The sequence below is a fragment of the Budorcas taxicolor genome, chromosome 6, assembly GCF_023091745.1.
Source record: "Budorcas taxicolor isolate Tak-1 chromosome 6, Takin1.1, whole genome shotgun sequence".
Classification (NCBI taxonomy): Eukaryota; Metazoa; Chordata; class Mammalia; order Artiodactyla; family Bovidae; genus Budorcas; species Budorcas taxicolor.
The window spans coordinates 17,607,055-17,625,718 of record NC_068915.1 but is presented as its reverse complement, the minus strand read 5'-3'; the positions used below and the strand labels follow the sequence as shown (position 1 = coordinate 17,625,718).

Sequence of the window (18,664 nt, the reverse complement as noted above, 5' to 3'; positions counted from 1 at the left end):
TATATACACAAAAGAAGATGGTACTGCTTTTTAAGGAGATTTTATAATAAGAATAGGGCTTCCCTGGTGGCTCAGATGGTAAAAACTCTTCCTGTAATTCAGGAGACCTGGGTTTGATCCCTGGGTCGGGAAGATCCCCTGGAGAAGGAAATGGTTGGAGTGGAAACCCACTCCAGTATTCTTGCCTGGAGAATCCCATGGACAGAGGAGCCTGGTGGGCTGCATTCTACAGGGTTGCAAAGAGTTGGACACGACCAAGTGACTGACACTTTCACTACAATGAGAATGCGTTGAACTGTGTTTATCATGTGTCCACATGTATCCTTCCTTCCCCAAACCTACCAGTGTGACCTTAAAACTTCTTTTGGACCATGTTGGCTTCCTTCTGTTTTCATTTTAATTCCCAATCAGTGGGAAAGTAAAGCTTTTCATTTGAGGGGAGATGGTTTTCGTTCATGTCAGATGTTTCTCACAGAGGAGTCAGGTGTTTCTTCACAGGTTTTTGTTTATTTTGAGTGTCTGTGATGCATCCTGTCTTTCCTCAGTGTTTGCTCACGTGCAGTTTCATCTTGTGACTGACGTTATTGCCCCCTTATGTTCTTCACGTGCCATGTAAACTAAATAATGCAAGTAGCCAGGAGAAATTTTGTTGCCTAAAATTGAGGAAGGATTAGCAAAGACTAAGCAGACTTTTGGAGCAAGTAACTTTTTAATTTAAAATTTCAGAATTTAAATGAAGCAGGTCACTTGATTTCAGCCTAATGTTAATGAAGTTGTGTCTTTTCCCTGACTGTTTCCAAAGATGGGACTCATTCCAACACTCCAATGTCTTTCTCTCCACAGACACACAATCTTTGCCAGCAACACTTCCTCTTTGCAGATCACAAGCCTAGCCAATTCCACCACCAGACAAGACCGATTCGCTGGGCTCCATTTCTTCAACCCAGTGCCTTTGATGAAGCTTGTGGAGGTCAGTGGGGTCTGCTTGTGCACGCGGGCTTGCTCTGCCTGCTCTCAGCCCTGCTTCTGAGTGGCACCTGCCCTGCCCCCGGGGGTTGCACTCCACGGATTTTAGTGGGAGGTTGGTTGTGCTTGTGCTTGGGTTTCTCTAGCCAGTCTCCTTTCAGAGCCAAAGGAAGAAACAGTACCTAATATCTAGGAAGGCCCCTGGGCTTTATTTCTCTGCAGACCTCTCTTTCGACCAGTGGTGTACAGGAGGGCTGTTACCTGTGTGGAATATCACTTACTGTTTGTAAGCTGATGAGCAGTGCAGAGAGAAACATCAGATTGGGAAGGTGGTACTGAAGACCACTGGCTTGATGAGCCCACGGAGGGGAGAACCACACACATTCATGATGTCTTGTCCAGGCTGGATGGGGAATTTTATTAGAAGCCTGGTGTCCTCCCGGAGCTGCTGTATTACACTGTCCACTGTTGGTGGGTCACACTGGTGTCAGCTCCAGTGACAGGGCCTTTGTACTGTCCCACAGGAGGCACAGCTCCTCTGTGTTGTGACCAGAGCTATAAAGTGGCTCCTCATAGCCTTGAACCTCCTGACCTCAGCCCCGGAAGGTGGAGGGAGGTGGCCAGGGAGGGCTGTTGGGCTGCTGCCACCGCTTGCTTACTCGAGACTCAGGTACAAGGGAGGTGGAGTCACAGTAGATAATTTGCACTGAAATGCGGCAACTTGCCTTTTATAGGGGGGCTAATTACAGGGTCTGAGGAGCAGCTTCTGTTAAATAGCATTTGTACTGAGGTTGAAGAGTTACTGCCGTGTGAAGTGTGGGGGCTGAGGATCCAGGCAGACCTCCGGAGACTAGCCAGGGCTCCCTGGGGGAGAGTGGAGATGTGGTCTTCCACTGCTGCCTTCTCCAGGCCCCCTTCCCTCCGGCGTCCCCTTGTTTCTGCCACCTCCTGATGCTCAGCCCCTCCCCTCTGTAAGCATTGGCATCTAGTTTAAGGATGACTAAATTTCCTGACAGTTTTCTTCCAGGGCCTACTCTGAACCATCCTAGGATAGGAGTTCTCTCTTCCGCTATCACTGCTTCTTGGCTTCTTCTAATTTACTGCCAGTCTCTAAGGCTGTGTTTGAAGAAGCTGAGGGACTAAAGGGGCACAGGGAATAGAAGAAGGCGTTTTTCCTAGTGCAGGAAAGAGCGAGGGAGTGAAATGCAATTTTCCACGTTTTCCGTCACTATATCATGTACGTACATGTTTTGAAGATAAGGACATATTCCAACTCTAACACTGTTTTCAACTGCATTTACCTGATAATGTCCATATGTGTCTTTGGAAATAGGGTACATTGATTATTAACAGTTAATGTTTGACAAATGTTAACATTTTCTAGAAAATGTTTTCTAAAATTGCTCTTCTTTATGCACCTTTCATTCTTTAACTTGAGCATTCGAGTGTATGTCCCTGGTGGTAAACACCAAAATGGACTGTAAGCTGAGTGGCTCCTTTCCTTTACCTGGGACTGGGCACATTCAGATGTGTATATGTGTAATTGTTCAGACCCTGTGTCAGAACAGAATATCTGCAGCACGTTGTCTGTTGGATGAGTGAATAAATATGCATTCGTCCTGTTAAAAACAAAACAAAACTCTTCACTGTTGACTCCTTTAAGTCACCAAATTATTTTTAAAACTCCCTGACTCGCAGCCCTTGTCACAGCCCAGTCTATTTGGTCCTGATGGAGGTGATGTTTCCGCTTCCTCTTGAATAATCCTCAGGTTGCTGTTTGATTTGTGGTGCCTGCAGAGCAGTATCATGCCATCCTCAACCCCCTCTTAATGGCGCCTTTTGTCTGTTTTCCCTCATTAGCTTCCCTTCGTGCCATAGCATACCAGCACATCCCAAGCTGTGACCACATTAAAGCATGAATGATAATGCTGATGAGTCCCTTCATTTATATAGCGCTTTCCATCCTGCACAGACACTATCTCATTACCCCACACAGCCCTCTTAGAAGAGAGAGGATGTGTCAGATATCGTCATCCCTATTTCCTATGTGAAAGGTGAGGCACCAGGGGTTGATTTGACTCACCTGAGCTTACATAAAGGGTCTGCTGTAGAAGCCAAGCCTGTTGGCTTTGACTCTCATTGAAATCCTTTAACTGGCATTTAAATTATATATTTAACTTATATAAATTCATCTGGTCTCTTCATTTGCTGAAATCTAATTCCTGACAGGCGAGCTCTTTCCTGTGAGCTGACTGCCAGGTGTGCCCGGTGCCGACCCCTGTCGAGCCCTGCAGCCCACTGTGAGCGGGGCAGCAGGCGTGCTCTTGCCGTGCACCTCACAGAGAGGGTCGGGGGGTGGCCTAGGCCTTCCCGGGGTTCGGGCAGGTGGCACGCCCCAGCCATAGGCGTGCGTTTGCTGGGTATGAAGGCCTCCCTCTGGGATGAGCCTGTTCTGAGGCAGAGGAAGCTGTTGGCCTTTGGGGCATCTGTGTGGGAGAGGGTGGAGTAATAGGGGGTTACAGGGCCCCCTCAGAGTCCACAGGAGCTTGGTGGCCTGGGCGCATCACTCAGTTTTCCTGGGGCTCCTTCTGTTCATCTTTGGACTAAGAGAAGGTACGTCTTCATGCAGAGTGTGTTAAAGGCAAGCATTGTACTCTAGTAGACTTCCAGTTACTTCCCGGAACTCATTACCAGTGGCGAGTAAAACCCTAAAAAGAGCCAGCATTTACTGAGCATTTCCTCGGAGCTGCCTTTAATGCTTTACTTCCTAATCTAATTCCATCCTCACCTCAGCTCCTTGAGGGTAGGTAGAGTGATTTCAATGTTATTTCAATTTCTAGAAACATTCCCAGAGTCACAGAGCTGGTAAGTGGTGTGATTGGGGTTTGAACCCAAGTCTCAGTGACAAAGTCTGTAAAACTTCCTACACACATGTGCACACATTTATATCAGTTTTTTTAGCCTTGATTTTGTGTGTTCTGTGATAGTCCAGTGTCTTGAAGTGGATATTTTGTTTCTGGCTTGAGATCCTTCTTTTATGAAACTAAAATTTTTGTCACCTGTGTGGCCGTTTTTTCTCAATGTTTCCTTGAACTGTTCTATTGAAATTGTTTGCTGATTTTATGGTTATAATTCTTCTCTGCTTTGCATTTCCAGGTCATTAAAACACCAATGACCAGCCAGAAGACGTTTGAATCTCTGGTAGACTTCAGCAGAGCCCTGGGGAAGCATCCTGTTGCTTGCAAGGTAGTGTATGGGTGGCCCGGGGAAGGGGTGATTTTTCTGGGACTCTGACTTACGCCAGGAGGGATTCTTCTGCTGTAGGCTGATGTGGGAGAGGAGAGCTCTTCCGGCAGGTCGCCCTGCAGGCTGTAAAGGGCAAGCTGCATCTAGCAAGGAGTCCTGGTGACTGTACGTAAGATTATCCCTGGTGCTCTCACCTGCTTTGCTCCGATTACCTTCAGTCTCTGCATTTGCTGTGGTTCTTGTTTAGTTTCCCCCAAGTTTAGGAGTGGCACTTCTGCATGACTTGGTAGTGTTTCTGTAAGGACGACTGTGTCCCAAGGTGCCCTTACAGATTTCTGTGGTGGTTGGTGGTTTAGTCACTGTCGTGTCCGACCCTTGTGATTCCATGAGCTGTGGTCTGCCAGGCTCCTCCGTCCATGGGACTTCCCAGGCAAGAATACTGGAGGGGGTTGTGTCTCCTACTTTTCAGGCGGTCTCCTGCATTGCAGGCGGATTCTTTATTGACTGAGCCACCGGAAAGCCCAGTTATTTGTAAATATGTCATTTATCTTTTTGACCATAATTTAATTTTTTTACACTTTTAAAGTTTTTATTTTTTTATGTAATTTTTAAAGGTTACTTTGCATTTACAATTATTACAAAATATTGGCTGTATTCCCCATGTTGTAAAATAATACATCCTTGACCTGTCTTAACATCTGTCAGTTTGTATCTCCCACTCTCACCCCTATATTGTCCATACCCCACCCCCACCCCATCAGTTCAGTTCAGACTCTTTGCGACCCCATGAATCGCAGCACGCCAGGCCTCCCTGTCCATCACCAACTCCCAGAGTTCACCCAGACTCATGTCCATTGAGTCAGTGATGCCATCCAGCCATCTCATCCTCTGTCGTCCCCTTCTCCTCCTGCCCCCAATCCCTCCCAGCATCAGAGTCTTTTCCAATGAGTCAGCTCTTCGCATGAGGTGGCCAAAGTAGTGGAGTTTCAGCTTCAGCATCATTCCTTCCAGTGAACACCCAGGGCTGATCTCCTTTAGGATGGGCTGGTTGGATCTCCTTGCAGTTCAGCTAATTTGGTCTCTATGTCTGTGAGTCTGCTCTTTTGTTCTGTTCGTTAGTTTGTTGTATTTTTTAGATTCCACATGTAAGTGATGTACAGGAGTTGTCTTTCTCTGTCTGACTTATTTTACTTAGCACAATAGTCTCCAGGTCCATCCCTGTTGCTGCAGATGGCAGGATTTCATTCTTTTTTCTATGGCTGAGTAGTATTCCATTGTATATATGCCATGTCTCCTTAAGCCAGTTGTCTGTTGATGGGCACTTGGGTTGTTTTCATTTCTTGGCAATGAACAGTGGGGCGCACATATCTTTTTGAATTAGTGTTTTTGGTTTTTTCAGGTATATACCCAGGTGTGGAATAGCTAGTTGACTGTAATCTTTTAAATATCATTGTGGTTCTTCTCATAGCATACTTTTACTTTCCAAAATAGTCTCAAGTTTGAACTCACAGTATTGAATTAATCCATGAAAACTCCAGTTGTTTATGAATCATCTGAATAAGTCATCTGTCAACATGGACCCCAGTAGCCAAAGAGAGCAGACTTAAATAGGCCAGTCCCCTGAATTCCAGGACTGTAGTGTTATATTAGGAGAAGGCAATGGCAACCCACTCCAGTACTCTTGCCTGGAAAATCCCATGGGTGGAGGAGCCTGGTGGGCTGCAGTCCATGGGGTCATGAAGAGTCAGACACGACTGAGCGACTTCACTTTCACTCTTCACTTTCATGCATTGGAGAAAGAAATGGCAACCCACTCCAGTGTTCTCGCCTGGAGAATCCCAGGGATGGGAGCCTGGTGGGCTGCCGTCTATGGGGTCACACAGAGTCGGACACGACTGATGTGACTTAGCAGTGTTATATTAGGGAATCTCATTTTTTAACACTCATTTTTTGTTGGCTTAGTTTTATGGTTTTAAATCTTCTGGATTAAAAAAATATATATCACATTAATAACCAGAGGGTATGGTTGTACTTTGTTACCAGTTTTTGCTTTGTTTGTGGCAAAAAGTAGCCATTGTGTGAGAAAAGACATGAGTGTGCAGAAGATGAAAAGCTAGATGTGAAGTGAGAGCACAGGAACGAGCCAGGGGTGGTCTTTAGCAGCAAAGTCATTAATTCATGAGAGCGATGATCCATGTTTCCGTCGGGATAGCCATGGCAGGGGCAGGTCTGGGAACTGTGGTCTCATGAAATTGGTCTTGCTACGTCATTGCAGGACTCTTCTTTTAGGTGCTACCTTGGGCATTCAGGGAGACTTTTAGACCCTGACTCGCTCTCAGGGTCAGTTATTCAGGCCCTTGGTGTGGCATCCAGATACTAGAGGAAATCACATAGAACAAACGTCAGCAGACTTTCCTGTCAGGGGCCAGATAGTAGTGTTCTAGGGTGTGCAAACTCTGCTGCGACTGCTGGGCTCTGTAACAGGAAAGCAGCATGGGCCATACCTGCAAGGAGCGATGTGCGTCTGCTCCGCTGAAACTTGATTCACACATAGACGTGGATTTGGCCTCCAGGATTGTAGCTTAGTAACACTCAACAGAGAAGAATGCCATCAGTGTGCCTAAACTGTATCTTTCTTCATAGGAAGACTTCACAGGCAAAGCAGCCTGCCTGGGCTCACATCCTGGCTTTGGCCCTTACTGGACGTGTAACCTTGGGCGTGTCTCGTCACCTCCCTGTGCCTCGGTATCCTCTCCCTCACACAGAGGCAACAATAGAACTTACCTCACAGGGTTACTGTGAGGGATAAGTGAATGACTATTTGTAAAGTTCTTAGGACAAACAATTCCTGCTCTACAATAAGTACAGTAAATAAAGTGTGTTTAACAAATAAGTAAAGGTATATGAAAAATGTAAGGTGTATGAGTACGTGAAGTTAAATTGCTTTATCATAAGGCCGCGTCTCTTTACATTCCAGTGTTATGAGAGTATCTCTGTATCTTCAACAGCATTGAATATCATAATGGGGAAAAAGCCCCTTGCCAGTAACCTTACTGATAACGTGCTATTTTGTTTTACTGAATGTTTCTTCGATTTTTTGTTGTTTAGGCACTAAGCTGTGTCTGACTATTTTGCAACCCCGTGGACTGTAGCCTACAAGGTTTCTCTGTCCATGGGGTTTCCTAGGCAGGAATACTGGAGTGGGCTGCTGTTTCCTTCTCCAGGGGATCTTCCAACCCAGGGACTGAACCCATGTCTCCTGCATTGGCAGGCAGATTCTCTATCACTGAGCCACCAGAGCAGCCTTGTAACAGAATATGAACACTCCATATATTGGAGAAAATATTTTTCCCAGGCTACTTTCTGATTTCTAACCTTGTGTATGGTGTGGCCTCCTGTAGTCAGGTACCCTACCTTGTCCTGAATTTCTGCAGTAAACTTTTTGAAGTTAAAAAACAGGTTTGCCCTGGTTATTATTAATAAATCAGCATAATATATGAATATAGTCTTGGTTAGGCAGATAGCTCTTTTGTGCATCTCTGTGTCCTGGGAGGTAGGTTAGGGGTGGTCTCAGGTGGTCCAGCGTGAAAGGAGGAACGGCCCTGTGGCTGCAGTATGCAGGCAGGTGAGTAGAGTGACACAGGAGCCTGGGCACCTCTGTTCAGATGTTTATGGAGTGCCCAGTGTGTGCTTGAAACGGGACTCACAGCCAGGGCCAGGGTGAGGGTTTTTTCCTGAGGGAGGGTCACAGCCTTCTGTTAAAAGAGGGGGACTCTGTTTACCTAGTGGAAATCAACTTCCCATTAAAAACCACCGAAAAGTTGCCAAGCGAGCCTGCCCCACAGGCTCCCAGGAGAGCTCAGCAGACAGAATCCGCATTCCCGCCATCCCTCCAGGAGAGACGGATAAGTGTTGGAGTGAGGAGGGAAACAAGAAAGGGGTCTTCCGGGGAGGAGTCTCGGTCGGTGAGCTGGGAGAGGCCCTCGGTCTGTTGGGACCTGCTAGTTTGTCCCGGGCCCTGTCCCCAGCTCCAGAGTCCTGTGCCCAGCGCCGGAGTGCACATAGGAAAGAGCCTGAGGAAATCCTCAACAGCTGGGAAGTTGCGTTCCTGAGGTGCGTTCAGGAGGGAGTGTGATTTTTCTAGACTCATTAAGAAATGCAGGAGAGGAGAGGAGTAAAGGGTCTGCTGTTTGAGGGGAGCATAATAATGCTCTATGCGCAGCATTGTATGTGCTTTCATTTATCTTCACAACTAGTGAGGTAGAAATTACTGCTCCCATTTCACAGATGATGAAACTGAGTTTCAGAATGATGCAAGGTCAAAGAGTGTTCGAACCTGAGCCCAGATCTGCCCACTCCCACAGCTGTGCTCTTTCTAGTGAACCCCTGGCTCTGCCTTTACTCCTCTCAGGACCCGTGCAGTAGGGGCTTCTGGTTACTGTAATAGTTGGTTAAATTGTCATGTGGCATAGAAGCGAGGCTGTCTTGGCGCTTTGAAACACTGAAAATGTATAGCTTGATAAATGTGTGTGATAATCCAGGGTGAGAAGGAGTGAGCTGGTGACTTTACGTAAAGATAAAGTTCACAGAAATTCACTTGTTGTCTGTTTTTCTCTCTGCTCTGACAGGACACGCCTGGGTTTATCGTGAACCGTCTTCTGGTGCCGTACCTCATGGAAGCAGTCAGGCTGTGTGAGCGAGGTAGCTGTCCCCGCCCGGGCCAGGAGCAGCAGGCCTGTAGGGCTCCTGTGGGAAGGGCTGGGCCCTGTGGAGCAGGGGAGGAGCTTCTGTTGGCGGACTCCTGTGAATCAGCCTCACCCTGAGCCCGGTGCCTTTGTCACTGTGTTCCCAGGACCCCCTCGATTCCCTTGGAGGCTTCTGGGGTGACTTTGGGGACTTCCCACTCAGCCACCTCCAGCTACAGTCTCAGCCAGAGCAGTCATAGGCCAACGTGGGTTTATATCCTGGGTCTCTGGCTAAGAGGTTTATTGCTTAAAACGATGACAGCAATATAAAAATCACTGGGCTAGGGAACCTTTAAAATTCCCTAAGGTTGTAAAATTGTGACAGGAGATGGGAAATTAGTAACAAGATAGTAATGTGACAAGGAATGTTTCTGACAGTGGTGTCCGTCCTTACTGAATGATGTTATGATGCATTTTTTTTTTTAACCTTAAGAATGGTCTAAAATGGTTTTTCTTCAATACTGGTAGATTGGCAAAGAATGATTTTCCCTGTTGTAGAAATAGACTTGGGACATGATCCAAGGTTAGAAAATGTCATGTATCTTCCTGCCTACCTTCCCTAAGGCATTTATGGAAAGGTAATTGTTTCATCTCTGCTTCAAAGGCAAATAGGCCTTAATAGGACTGAATGAAAAGCAACTGTAATTGTTTTCAGTTACTTCATTCACAAATGCTTGCTCCTGAGAATGTCATTTTTGAAACAAAACATTTATACCAGCTCTTCCAGAGAGATGAAAGCATATTTGCTTCCTCAAAATCTGCTTTAAATATTAAAACTTTTCTCTGTGTTCTATGGAGGCATTTGCCTCGCTCTTGCTTCTAGATCAAACCAACACTTCTGTGTTTCTCTATCAACAAATACATCTAATTACACCTCAAAGACAGCATGAAGCGTTTTGCCCTACTTTGAAAGACAGGGGTTTTCTTGGTAATGTAATGTTTTAGAATATAGCATATGGGTGATCCACCTCTTAATGGTGTTCTTCTCACTGACACATACTGTCAGTTTTGATATATTTTCACCTGAACTGCATGTCTGGCTGTAAGTTGAAAGTCACTTTTTTGTCTTCCGCTTTCCTCCCATCAGCAGTGGTCCTTTTCTGTACAGATGGAGTGCCTTTGACCTTCAGCATCACTAGCCACCTGGGAGATGAAATTGGGCAGGGGATCTGACCCCACAGGGGAAGTGCTCTTACTTTGCCCTTGGTGCTGCTTCAGTGTCCTGAAGGTGCTGAGTATTATGAGTGGGTGGGTGCTATTTCCTGGAAAGCCACACTGGGGTCTGGACTCCTCAGCCTCAGGCTTCTTACTGTGTCCCTTCTGCCACCTCAGGGTTCTGCCAGCGGCAAGCGTGCTCACATGCCCGCCTGCCATCCCATCTGCATTCCCCTGCTTGGAGTGACCGACTGAGCTACCTCCATTCTACTTTGAAATCTGAAAGTGTTTTGGATTATCCTCCTTCACCTGCCATGTCTGTTCATTTGTCACTTGACTCCCCACCTGTCATCTCATCTCCCTCTGCCAGTCAGCCTGCCTTTAGTGTGGCTCCTCAGGCAACAAGGGATTCACACTTACCTTGTGTCTTTTCTAAACTGCTCTCAATATTGTGTTGTCCAGAAGGGTGAGGGGACAGTGCATTCCGTTTCTGCACGGCAGCAGAGTTGGACCATGAAGGCAGCTTAGCCCACCCCTTTCCAAACTCATGGTGGAGAACTTCTCTGTATGACATTATTTTGGTCAGCTTATGTGCTCTTAAAAAAAACAGCGATATAGACTGGCTGGCATATAAATGACCACAGTTTATTTCTCACGTTTCTGGAGACAGTAGTCCAAGTCTAGGATGCCAGCACGATCAAGTGTCTGGTGAGAGCCCTCCTCTGGCTGCAGACCACTGACTTCTCGTGTCCTCACATGGCAGAGAGCGGAGCGAGGAAGCCAGCTCTCCTGTGACTCTGGGAGGAGCTCTGCGAGCTCCAGCCCCGTGACTCTTCCAATCCCTACAAGGTCCCACCTCGTTACACCACTGTATTTAGGCAGTAGGGTTTCATTGTGACTTTGGGGCACATAACAAATACTTGATATACCTGAGGTGAGCATGCCTCTGAGACAGGGGGGTGGAGTGCTGCTTTGAGCGGTAGGGGGTCATCGGAAGGATGTGTGGGGTGTTAGAGCAGAGAATCCGCTCCATCACTGTCCACTCGGGCCTCCTGGACAGCTGAACAGCTTTCAGAGTCCACAGGCCCTTAGCAGTGCCTCTGCCAACCGTCCGTGGGGTCTCGGGCACGCCGCTGCCCCTCCCCATGCTCACCGGCCGTGAGCCTCCTTGCTTCCGGGTCAGGCCTTCCTCCCCAGTGCCTTGCAGCCTCTGTCTTCACGCCTGGTGCTGTCGGCATTCCCACAATAATCTCGTCCCTGGGGCCAGGGCCCTCTCTGTAGACCTGAGCAGGCTGGTGGCTGCAGCAGACAGCACCTGCTATCGGACGCCACTGACAGGTCAGAGTCAGCTCTGGCAGCGTGCTGCGCTGCATGGTTAGCTTTTCTTGGGTGACGCCTGGGAGTGTCACGAGCCTGTTCCCCAGTCACCGTGTGACATCCTGCTCAGAGTGTCCCTGCCGTGCTCGGGACACGTTCAGTGGTTCCGTCGGAGCCTACCGGATAAGTGTCCTTGCCAGGGAGCCGCCTTTCTCCTCACCCTCTGCTGTCTTGTCTCGCCTCACACCTTACTCCCACCTTCTCTCAAGGCCCCACTGGGCCGTCCCCAGTGCTCGCTCCGAGCTGGATGTAATCTTTGTCGTTGTCCTAACTCTGTGCTTTGCTTCTGCTTCAGGGCACGTGCCTGCTGCGTGGCACACATCTTTCTTCTCCTGCTGTGCTCCGTTTTCAGTGTTTGGGTCCTCATCTTCATACTTCCAAAGTGTGTGTGTAAGCCAGGCTTTAGGTAGCTGTTGATGGATAAAGGAATGGTGGCTGCGCTGATTCTGATCCTGTTGCCCGTGACCATGGTTTGTTGTTTTGCCAAGAATGGTTGGTAGGTGGTGCTGATGAGTCAGCAGAAGAAGCTTATTCCTGGCAGGTCTGCAGTTCCCAGGCCTGTAGAAGAGCTGGAGTTCACTGAGGATGCTCTTCTTTGTTGTTGAGATTTAGGGGATGGGGGGGGGGGGGGGGGGGGCGGGCGGCTTTCAACCCTCTAAGGTTGATGCAGAATTTCGTGTGTATGCACATTTTCTTTGGAGAAGGTATCAGGTTTTAAGTGCTTGACCAAAGATTAGGAATCCATGATCTATAGCATGATACCATGTTTAACTCCCACTTGGCATTCTAGTCTCTATTATATATTTCTCTCTCTTCCCCCGCCCCCCGCCTTTTACTCTCTTACTCAGAACAGAGTTTTTAGAATTGTGCTGACTTTGTAAAACTGTTCAGACTTTTTTCCCATGATGTGCTATGTCTTCATATTATTTTTTAGAAATAGTCAAGTGAGTCTCTGAATCTAGGATAACAGTCTTGACTCTAGGGTTTATTGTCTCTCCTGAATATTGATTTGATTAAATGGCTTTAAGGTAAGTTGGAACCATTATGCTGTGAGATTTCTACCCACGGGAAGCTGATATTCTAATAAGGGGAGACAGCCTATAGCGAGTGAACCAATAGATAACATGTCAGGTTATGACCAGTAATCCTTGAGAAAGGTAAATATGCAGTCTAGGGGGTGGCAGGAGTCCTGGCCTGGAGTCCTGATAGTTCTTAGGTTGTGTGCAGAGAGGAGGGGAGTCTGATGCTCTGACACCTGAGCAGAGGTCTGCAGATGTTGACAGGATCCCAGTGCAAGGAGCAGCAGGAGCAAGCCTCAGGAGCATGCTAGGCTTGCTTCAGCACTTGGCCTCTGCACCGCAGAAGCCTGGGAGCCTAATGAAATCCTCTCAGCAGACTCTTATCAGCTGCCATGTGCTTTCTCATTCCTGCTTTGCACCTGCTGTTCTTGCTGCCTGGAATGCCCTTCCCTGCCCGCTCTTCCCTGGGGATTCTCTTCAGGACCATCAGGACCCTGCCTGGGTGGTGGTTTTGGTGAAGTCATAGCATTGTGAGTAAACCTCTCCATCTTTGCCCACATAGCCATGTGAATCTTCCTGAATCTTCAGCACTTGTTAGATGAAAGTTTTGGTTTGCACATCTGAATCCTCCCATTAGATTATGAACACTGCAGTGCTTGTCTTGTTTCACTCCAGGTCTCTGGTGCCTGATACATAACAGATATTAAACAGAAGTTGAATGAAAGAGTGAGGCTGCCTGATAAGGCTAATGTCTGTGTGATCATTTCTGCTCTCTTCTGACCTGAAACTCAAATCATTCTCAGGAACCTCTGGTTGACTAATCAGAGGAGTACCAATAAAGTCACCCAGGAGAAATAATTGGTTGGTATTTTAATCATCTTGAACCACCTTGAAATCCTTTGGCATTATTTTAGTACTTCATATGCTTTTAAAAATAGAACCTTTATGCATGTTTAAGTAGTTCTTGTTCCTCATGCCTAAAATATCTGAAATATTTAGGTTGTGACGTCCTCTCTAAGTTTTTTAATCACTTTTTAAATTTAGCTTTGTTTTAACTGACCATTTCTTTATGCTTTGGAACAAAATTCTACATAGACACTTGTTACAGGCTAGTTGTGTTCCTGATTTTGGAGAAAGGGGACAGGTTGCTCTCTACAAAGACCTCTGGTCCACAGACATTATGTGAAGGATAATATTCCACGGAAAAAGCACTTTGGTTCTTGTCTTAGTTTCCTCAACACACTTTCAAACTTGAGTGGCAGTTCTAAATCAGGTTTGGGCTTTTTTTTAAACATAATCTTGACTGAAGAGTTTATATGCATGGGATTTCAAAGGAATGACTCATTATTTACAAAACCAAGAAAGGTAAAAAAGAAAATCATACATACAGTACATAGAAAAACATATAGCTTCATTGTTTCCTTTTTTAAAAATAAGTCCCTTTATCAATCACAAACATGCTGTAGCTTCAAAGGATTTTTAGTAAGTTATTCCAGAGAAGGAGAATCCCAGTCCATTAGAAAGTAACTAATGTTTCCCAGCCTCTGGGGCCTTCTCTCTCCACGAACAGAATGGTAGTGCTTGAGAATTTACCTCACAGAGTAGCTTCATGTAGTAGCTTTGAAAATCTTGTGACCTCTTAGAAAAATCTTACCCAAGCCGGAAATCCTGACTCCAGAACTGTCTTGAATGTGCGTGATACGTAGAACACTAGTAATTCAGGGACTAAGCACTGACAGGGTGGCCATGGGAAGGGTGGTGGTGGCTCAGTGCTGCCCTCTGCTGCTTAGGTGAAGCATCCAAGGAGGACATCGACACGGCTATGAAGCTGGGTGCCGGGTACCCCATGGGTCCGTTTGAGCTTCTCGATTATGTTGGGCTGGATACTACGAAGTTCATCCTGGATGGTAAGAATTGGAATTCTCTGTTGTCTGTCTTGAGTTGAGTTGAGGTAGTCTCTTTCAGCAGTGAATTAAATTAAATGCCTATGTAAATAGATAAGAAGCCTTGGTAGACCTTCCAAAGTCCTGTCCCGCCAGCTGAAAGATTCAAGTAACATGACTGAAGGGAAAATGTAGCTGCTTAGTCTCATAAGGCAACTTTTTAAAACATCTTTTGTTTTGAAAGAATTATAAATTCATAGCAAGTCCCGCATTCAGTGAAATACAGCACAGACAGGGCCTGTGCACCCCTTTACCTAGTCTCCTCTCAGGGTTGCATGTCATATAGCAGCCGCAGTACAATAGCAGAGCCAGGAAATTGGCGTTGGTACACAGTCATTCTGTCAGGTATGCTGATCTGTGTAACCACTGCATTCAAGATGCAGAACCATTTTAAAATGTGTATTCATTTTACTGTAGTGGCTACTAAAGTTGAATGTAGCTCATAGTACCAAGCTGTACGAAGAATACCTATAGGAAGGAGCAAGGGGAGGTTCTAGTGGAAGCAAGAACTTTATGAGGATATAAAATACCAGTAGCAGCAACTTCAGATTTTTAACATGCCTGAAGTCGTTTCACTGTGTCACTGGTGTCCAGGCACCAGATTAACAGATTAACCAGATCACCTTTGGCATCAGCTATTTCCATGAAGGGACTGGATGAACAGAAGGGCCATGGGAGAGCTGGGCCTCAAGCGAGACATGGCCCAGTGGTGCAGCCCTACTTTGAGGCTCATGTTCAGCCTTCCCTCTGCCTCTGCGAGTCTGGAGGCAGAGCGTGGGGAGAAGGGTTCCTGCTCTGACGTGGGAGAGGCCCATGGGCCTCACTCATGCAACTCCGGCCAACATGCTCACCCTGGGAATGCCAAGATGTAAGATAAACCCAGCACTTCATCCTAAGCTCTTTCTCCTTCTCTCAATAGGTTGGCATGAAATGGACTCAAAGAACCCCCTGTTTCAGCCCTGCCCATCCCTGGATAAGCTGGTAGCAGAGAAAAAGTTTGGCAAGAAGTCTGGAGAAGGATTTTACAAATACAAGTGAGCAGCTTCTCTGGCTGGAGGACGAGGCCCCATAAGCACATACCAGCAGCTCCCCAAGTGCCCGCGGGAATGGTCTTTGGTCAGATGTTCCTGCCACAGCACAATCTGTTCGATGTACGTTTTGATTGTAATCTATCTGAAGTAATCATTTACAAGAGTTAGAGTAATAGCAGATTTCTCCATTGAGAAACTAATTCCCTTTCCCTTTTTTAGTCTGTTCATTTCTGCGTATCTTCTAAAAAGCTTTACACCCTGGTGCCTTGGAGCAGACATTTCTTTTGAACCTGTTGTTTTCATGGACAGTTACCAGAACCTGAATTCGTTTACTTGTAACGAGAGCATCCTGTGTCCATTGTTACCACACGGGAAAGTCTGCAGCCACTGACACACTGTTGTGTCTGTGGAGGGCTGCGAGGCAGCACCTGCCTCTTGCGTTTACTGGGTTATCTACTGCCTGCAGCCTCAAGCCTTACCCTCCTTTGGGCATGATGTCAGGTATCATGTCTTGATTCAACTCATCATTGAGATGTTGCTGCTGGATTAGTGGGAAGATCTCCAAGTGCAGGAAGATGTTTTGTTCACATCTGAAATCTGAATGATTATTGTCTGTCTCTCTTTTTTTTTCCCATGAGAAATCATTGCTGCAAATTGACTCTAATAAAATGCAGTTTTTTTTAATCTGTGAAAATTTGAATTGAAATAAACAATGTATAATTTAAAATCATAATTTGTTTAAATGGTTATAAAAGTAAAGGCTGGTAATTTAGGTGGAAGCTGTGCTGTCTTTGGCCTGTAGTCACTTTTTTGAGTGGTAATGGTGAGGGAGGAGTGGCCGGAGAAGGTGTTTATGTACAGCCTGCCTGTAGCTGTCACTCCAGATTTCTTACCAGGAAAGCAGTAATAAAGGCACAAAAACCAGTTTTCAGGGAACATCTGTTTCTTCTTTGCCAACAAAAAGAAACAGTGTAACATAAGCTTCTTTTAATCATTGGCTTGAGAAAGTGTCTTCCAAGATAGAATTTTGAGGCTGGAAAGACATCAGAAACCCTGAGGTCCAGTGGCCTCTTTAACAGAGAGCTGATGAGATGTGCTCAAGGTGACCAGAAGTTTTGTGACAGAGTCAGGATTAGAACTAGGTTTCGATAAAATATAACATAGAAAATTTGAAAATTTCAAATCCAGACTTCTTTCAGTACTGTGCCTAAATGGGCATCCTTGTTTGGAATTCATGGTCACGGTGCTCATGGTTAAGATTGTCCTCCACCCATTTCATGATGGATAAAGGGGAGCTTATTAAATTTTTTTACTTGAATCTAACTAGAGCATAATGGAAAAATAACCATATGCATACATTTCTACCACACACAGAACCTGGTTTAGGAAACTTGTAGGTTATTCTTATATTTCCTAACGAAAAAAAGGAAGCACCTGTGACACCATCACCATTTCCATTACTTAAGGTTACCCTGTGGTCTGACAGCCCCCTGCACACTCAGGCTGGCTCCTGACCTTTGACAGGAGCCCCAGGCTTAGGAGGGGCTTCCTTTCCTTCTCATTCTCTGACTGGACTGCCCACAGGATGTGGGCCCTCATCCTGGAAATGGCAGGGCTCACTCTTGACCACTGGATTCCAGGAAAGAGCAAACTCAGTGATGTGGCCGTCAGCCTGCCTGGAGTGAGGGTGGAGGGTTGCAGCCACCTTTCCCTGGCTGAGGTTTCTCCGTGTGCTCTTAGCCTCTGAATATTTTGTTATTACGAAAATCCTCTTGCATGTGTCATGTCTGGGTCTGGGAAAGAATTTTGAACATCTTCTTACACACCCGAGTGGAGAGTGGCTTTCTCAGCCCCGTGCTCCAGTGTCTGCTTTCTCAGGTGAGCACAGCTACTGCCTGCCAAGGGCTGCGAGGGGAGAAGGGTCTTTGTGGTCAGTCAGGTCCTCTGCTCTCAGATCAGGACCAGATACTGTATAGTCACCACCTAAACAACATACACTAGTTACACTTCCATAGTTTGCAAATTACACTTTTCACACTTTGAAACAAGCTTTTGTCTTGACCCACTTTGATTTTAATCCCTTTAACATTTCAATCTAAGTAACCAATTAAGTCTTACCAAAATACAAGGTGTGGCTGTAATTTTGTGGAACCAATTTTCCTGTAAACAGGCATTGATGGTACATAAATATTAATCAAAAATGCTTTGGACAATGGAAGCATTGCTGCATTTTCAACCCATTTGGTTGTGTAAATTGTTCTTAATATTTCATAATCACAGTTTTTATTTCTATGGCAGAACAAATTTTAACTCCTGAAAGACAGACAAATCTAATTCTATTTAATGTTTTATTTAAAATGACCAACTATGGCTGTTGCAGAATTAATTGGTATAAATGATTAACACCAAGGACTTTGGAATTAAACAGACTTGGGGATCTAGTGCTAAGCTCCACTCTTCTACCTATGCAGCCTAACCTTGGGGGGGTTACTTGTCTTCTGGAGAGAGCTGGCAGAATGGGCAGAATGATGGGTCCTGTCCCACGAGGTGGCTGAGATGAAATTAGATGATGGATGTTAGGTGTTGAGCTCTCCGCCAGGCTTAAAAGATGGATTGCGACCACCTCCCTCCTCTGCGCCCTATTTGAAAGGAAGCCACAGTTCACCTCAAACCTACAGGCTTACAGAGAGCCTGAACTTTTACCATTGGGGGAGTGGGCTGACGATTGGGAACAGTCCCACGGGTCTAGTAAAAGAGAGCCGTGGAAGTGAAGCCATGGTGGCACTTCCGCAGCTGCTCTGGAAGTGCTTCCCAAAGCAGTGGGTGGCCTGCGGACCTTTTCCGACTGACCTGGAAAGAAACTCGCAGGAAGCATCTAGCGAGCAGGTGAGGCGGCTGTCTCCTAGGTATTAGATGTTTTGTGTTTGATAGACTGCGGATGATTTAAGACCCTGGAAAAAAGGCTCCTAACAGAGATGGAAATCAGGGCAGGGGTGGTATGCAAACAGGAGCAACGCGAAGGCCACTGGTAAGCAAGGCAGAGCGAAGAGCAGGCCTTACATGGACAGGGCTGCGGTGGGGCTGGGTGGCCAGGTCTCGGGCCTGCCTGAAACACATAGCCTGTTCTCAGGCGAGCGAGCACGTGCCGGAAGGGAAAACCTGATGAGGTTTAGAAGACAGGA

At 46.3% G+C, this 18,664-nt stretch overlaps 1 protein-coding gene across 1 annotated transcript in view; it reads left to right on the top strand.

The window, feature by feature from the left end:
- The window catches only part of HADH (hydroxyacyl-CoA dehydrogenase), a 44,025-nt gene extending 27,859 nt beyond the window's left edge, over window positions 1–16,166 (top strand). The window contains exons 4-8 of the mRNA XM_052641705.1: window positions 844–970; window positions 4,123–4,212; window positions 8,841–8,913; window positions 14,299–14,415; window positions 15,371–16,166. Of these exons, the coding sequence (XP_052497665.1) occupies window positions 844–970; window positions 4,123–4,212; window positions 8,841–8,913; window positions 14,299–14,415; window positions 15,371–15,489 (526 nt within the window). The 3' untranslated portion in view covers window positions 15,490–16,166. The remainder of the gene's footprint in view (window positions 1–843; window positions 971–4,122; window positions 4,213–8,840; window positions 8,914–14,298; window positions 14,416–15,370) is intronic.
- Window positions 16,167–18,664: the final 2,498 nt, after the last annotated feature.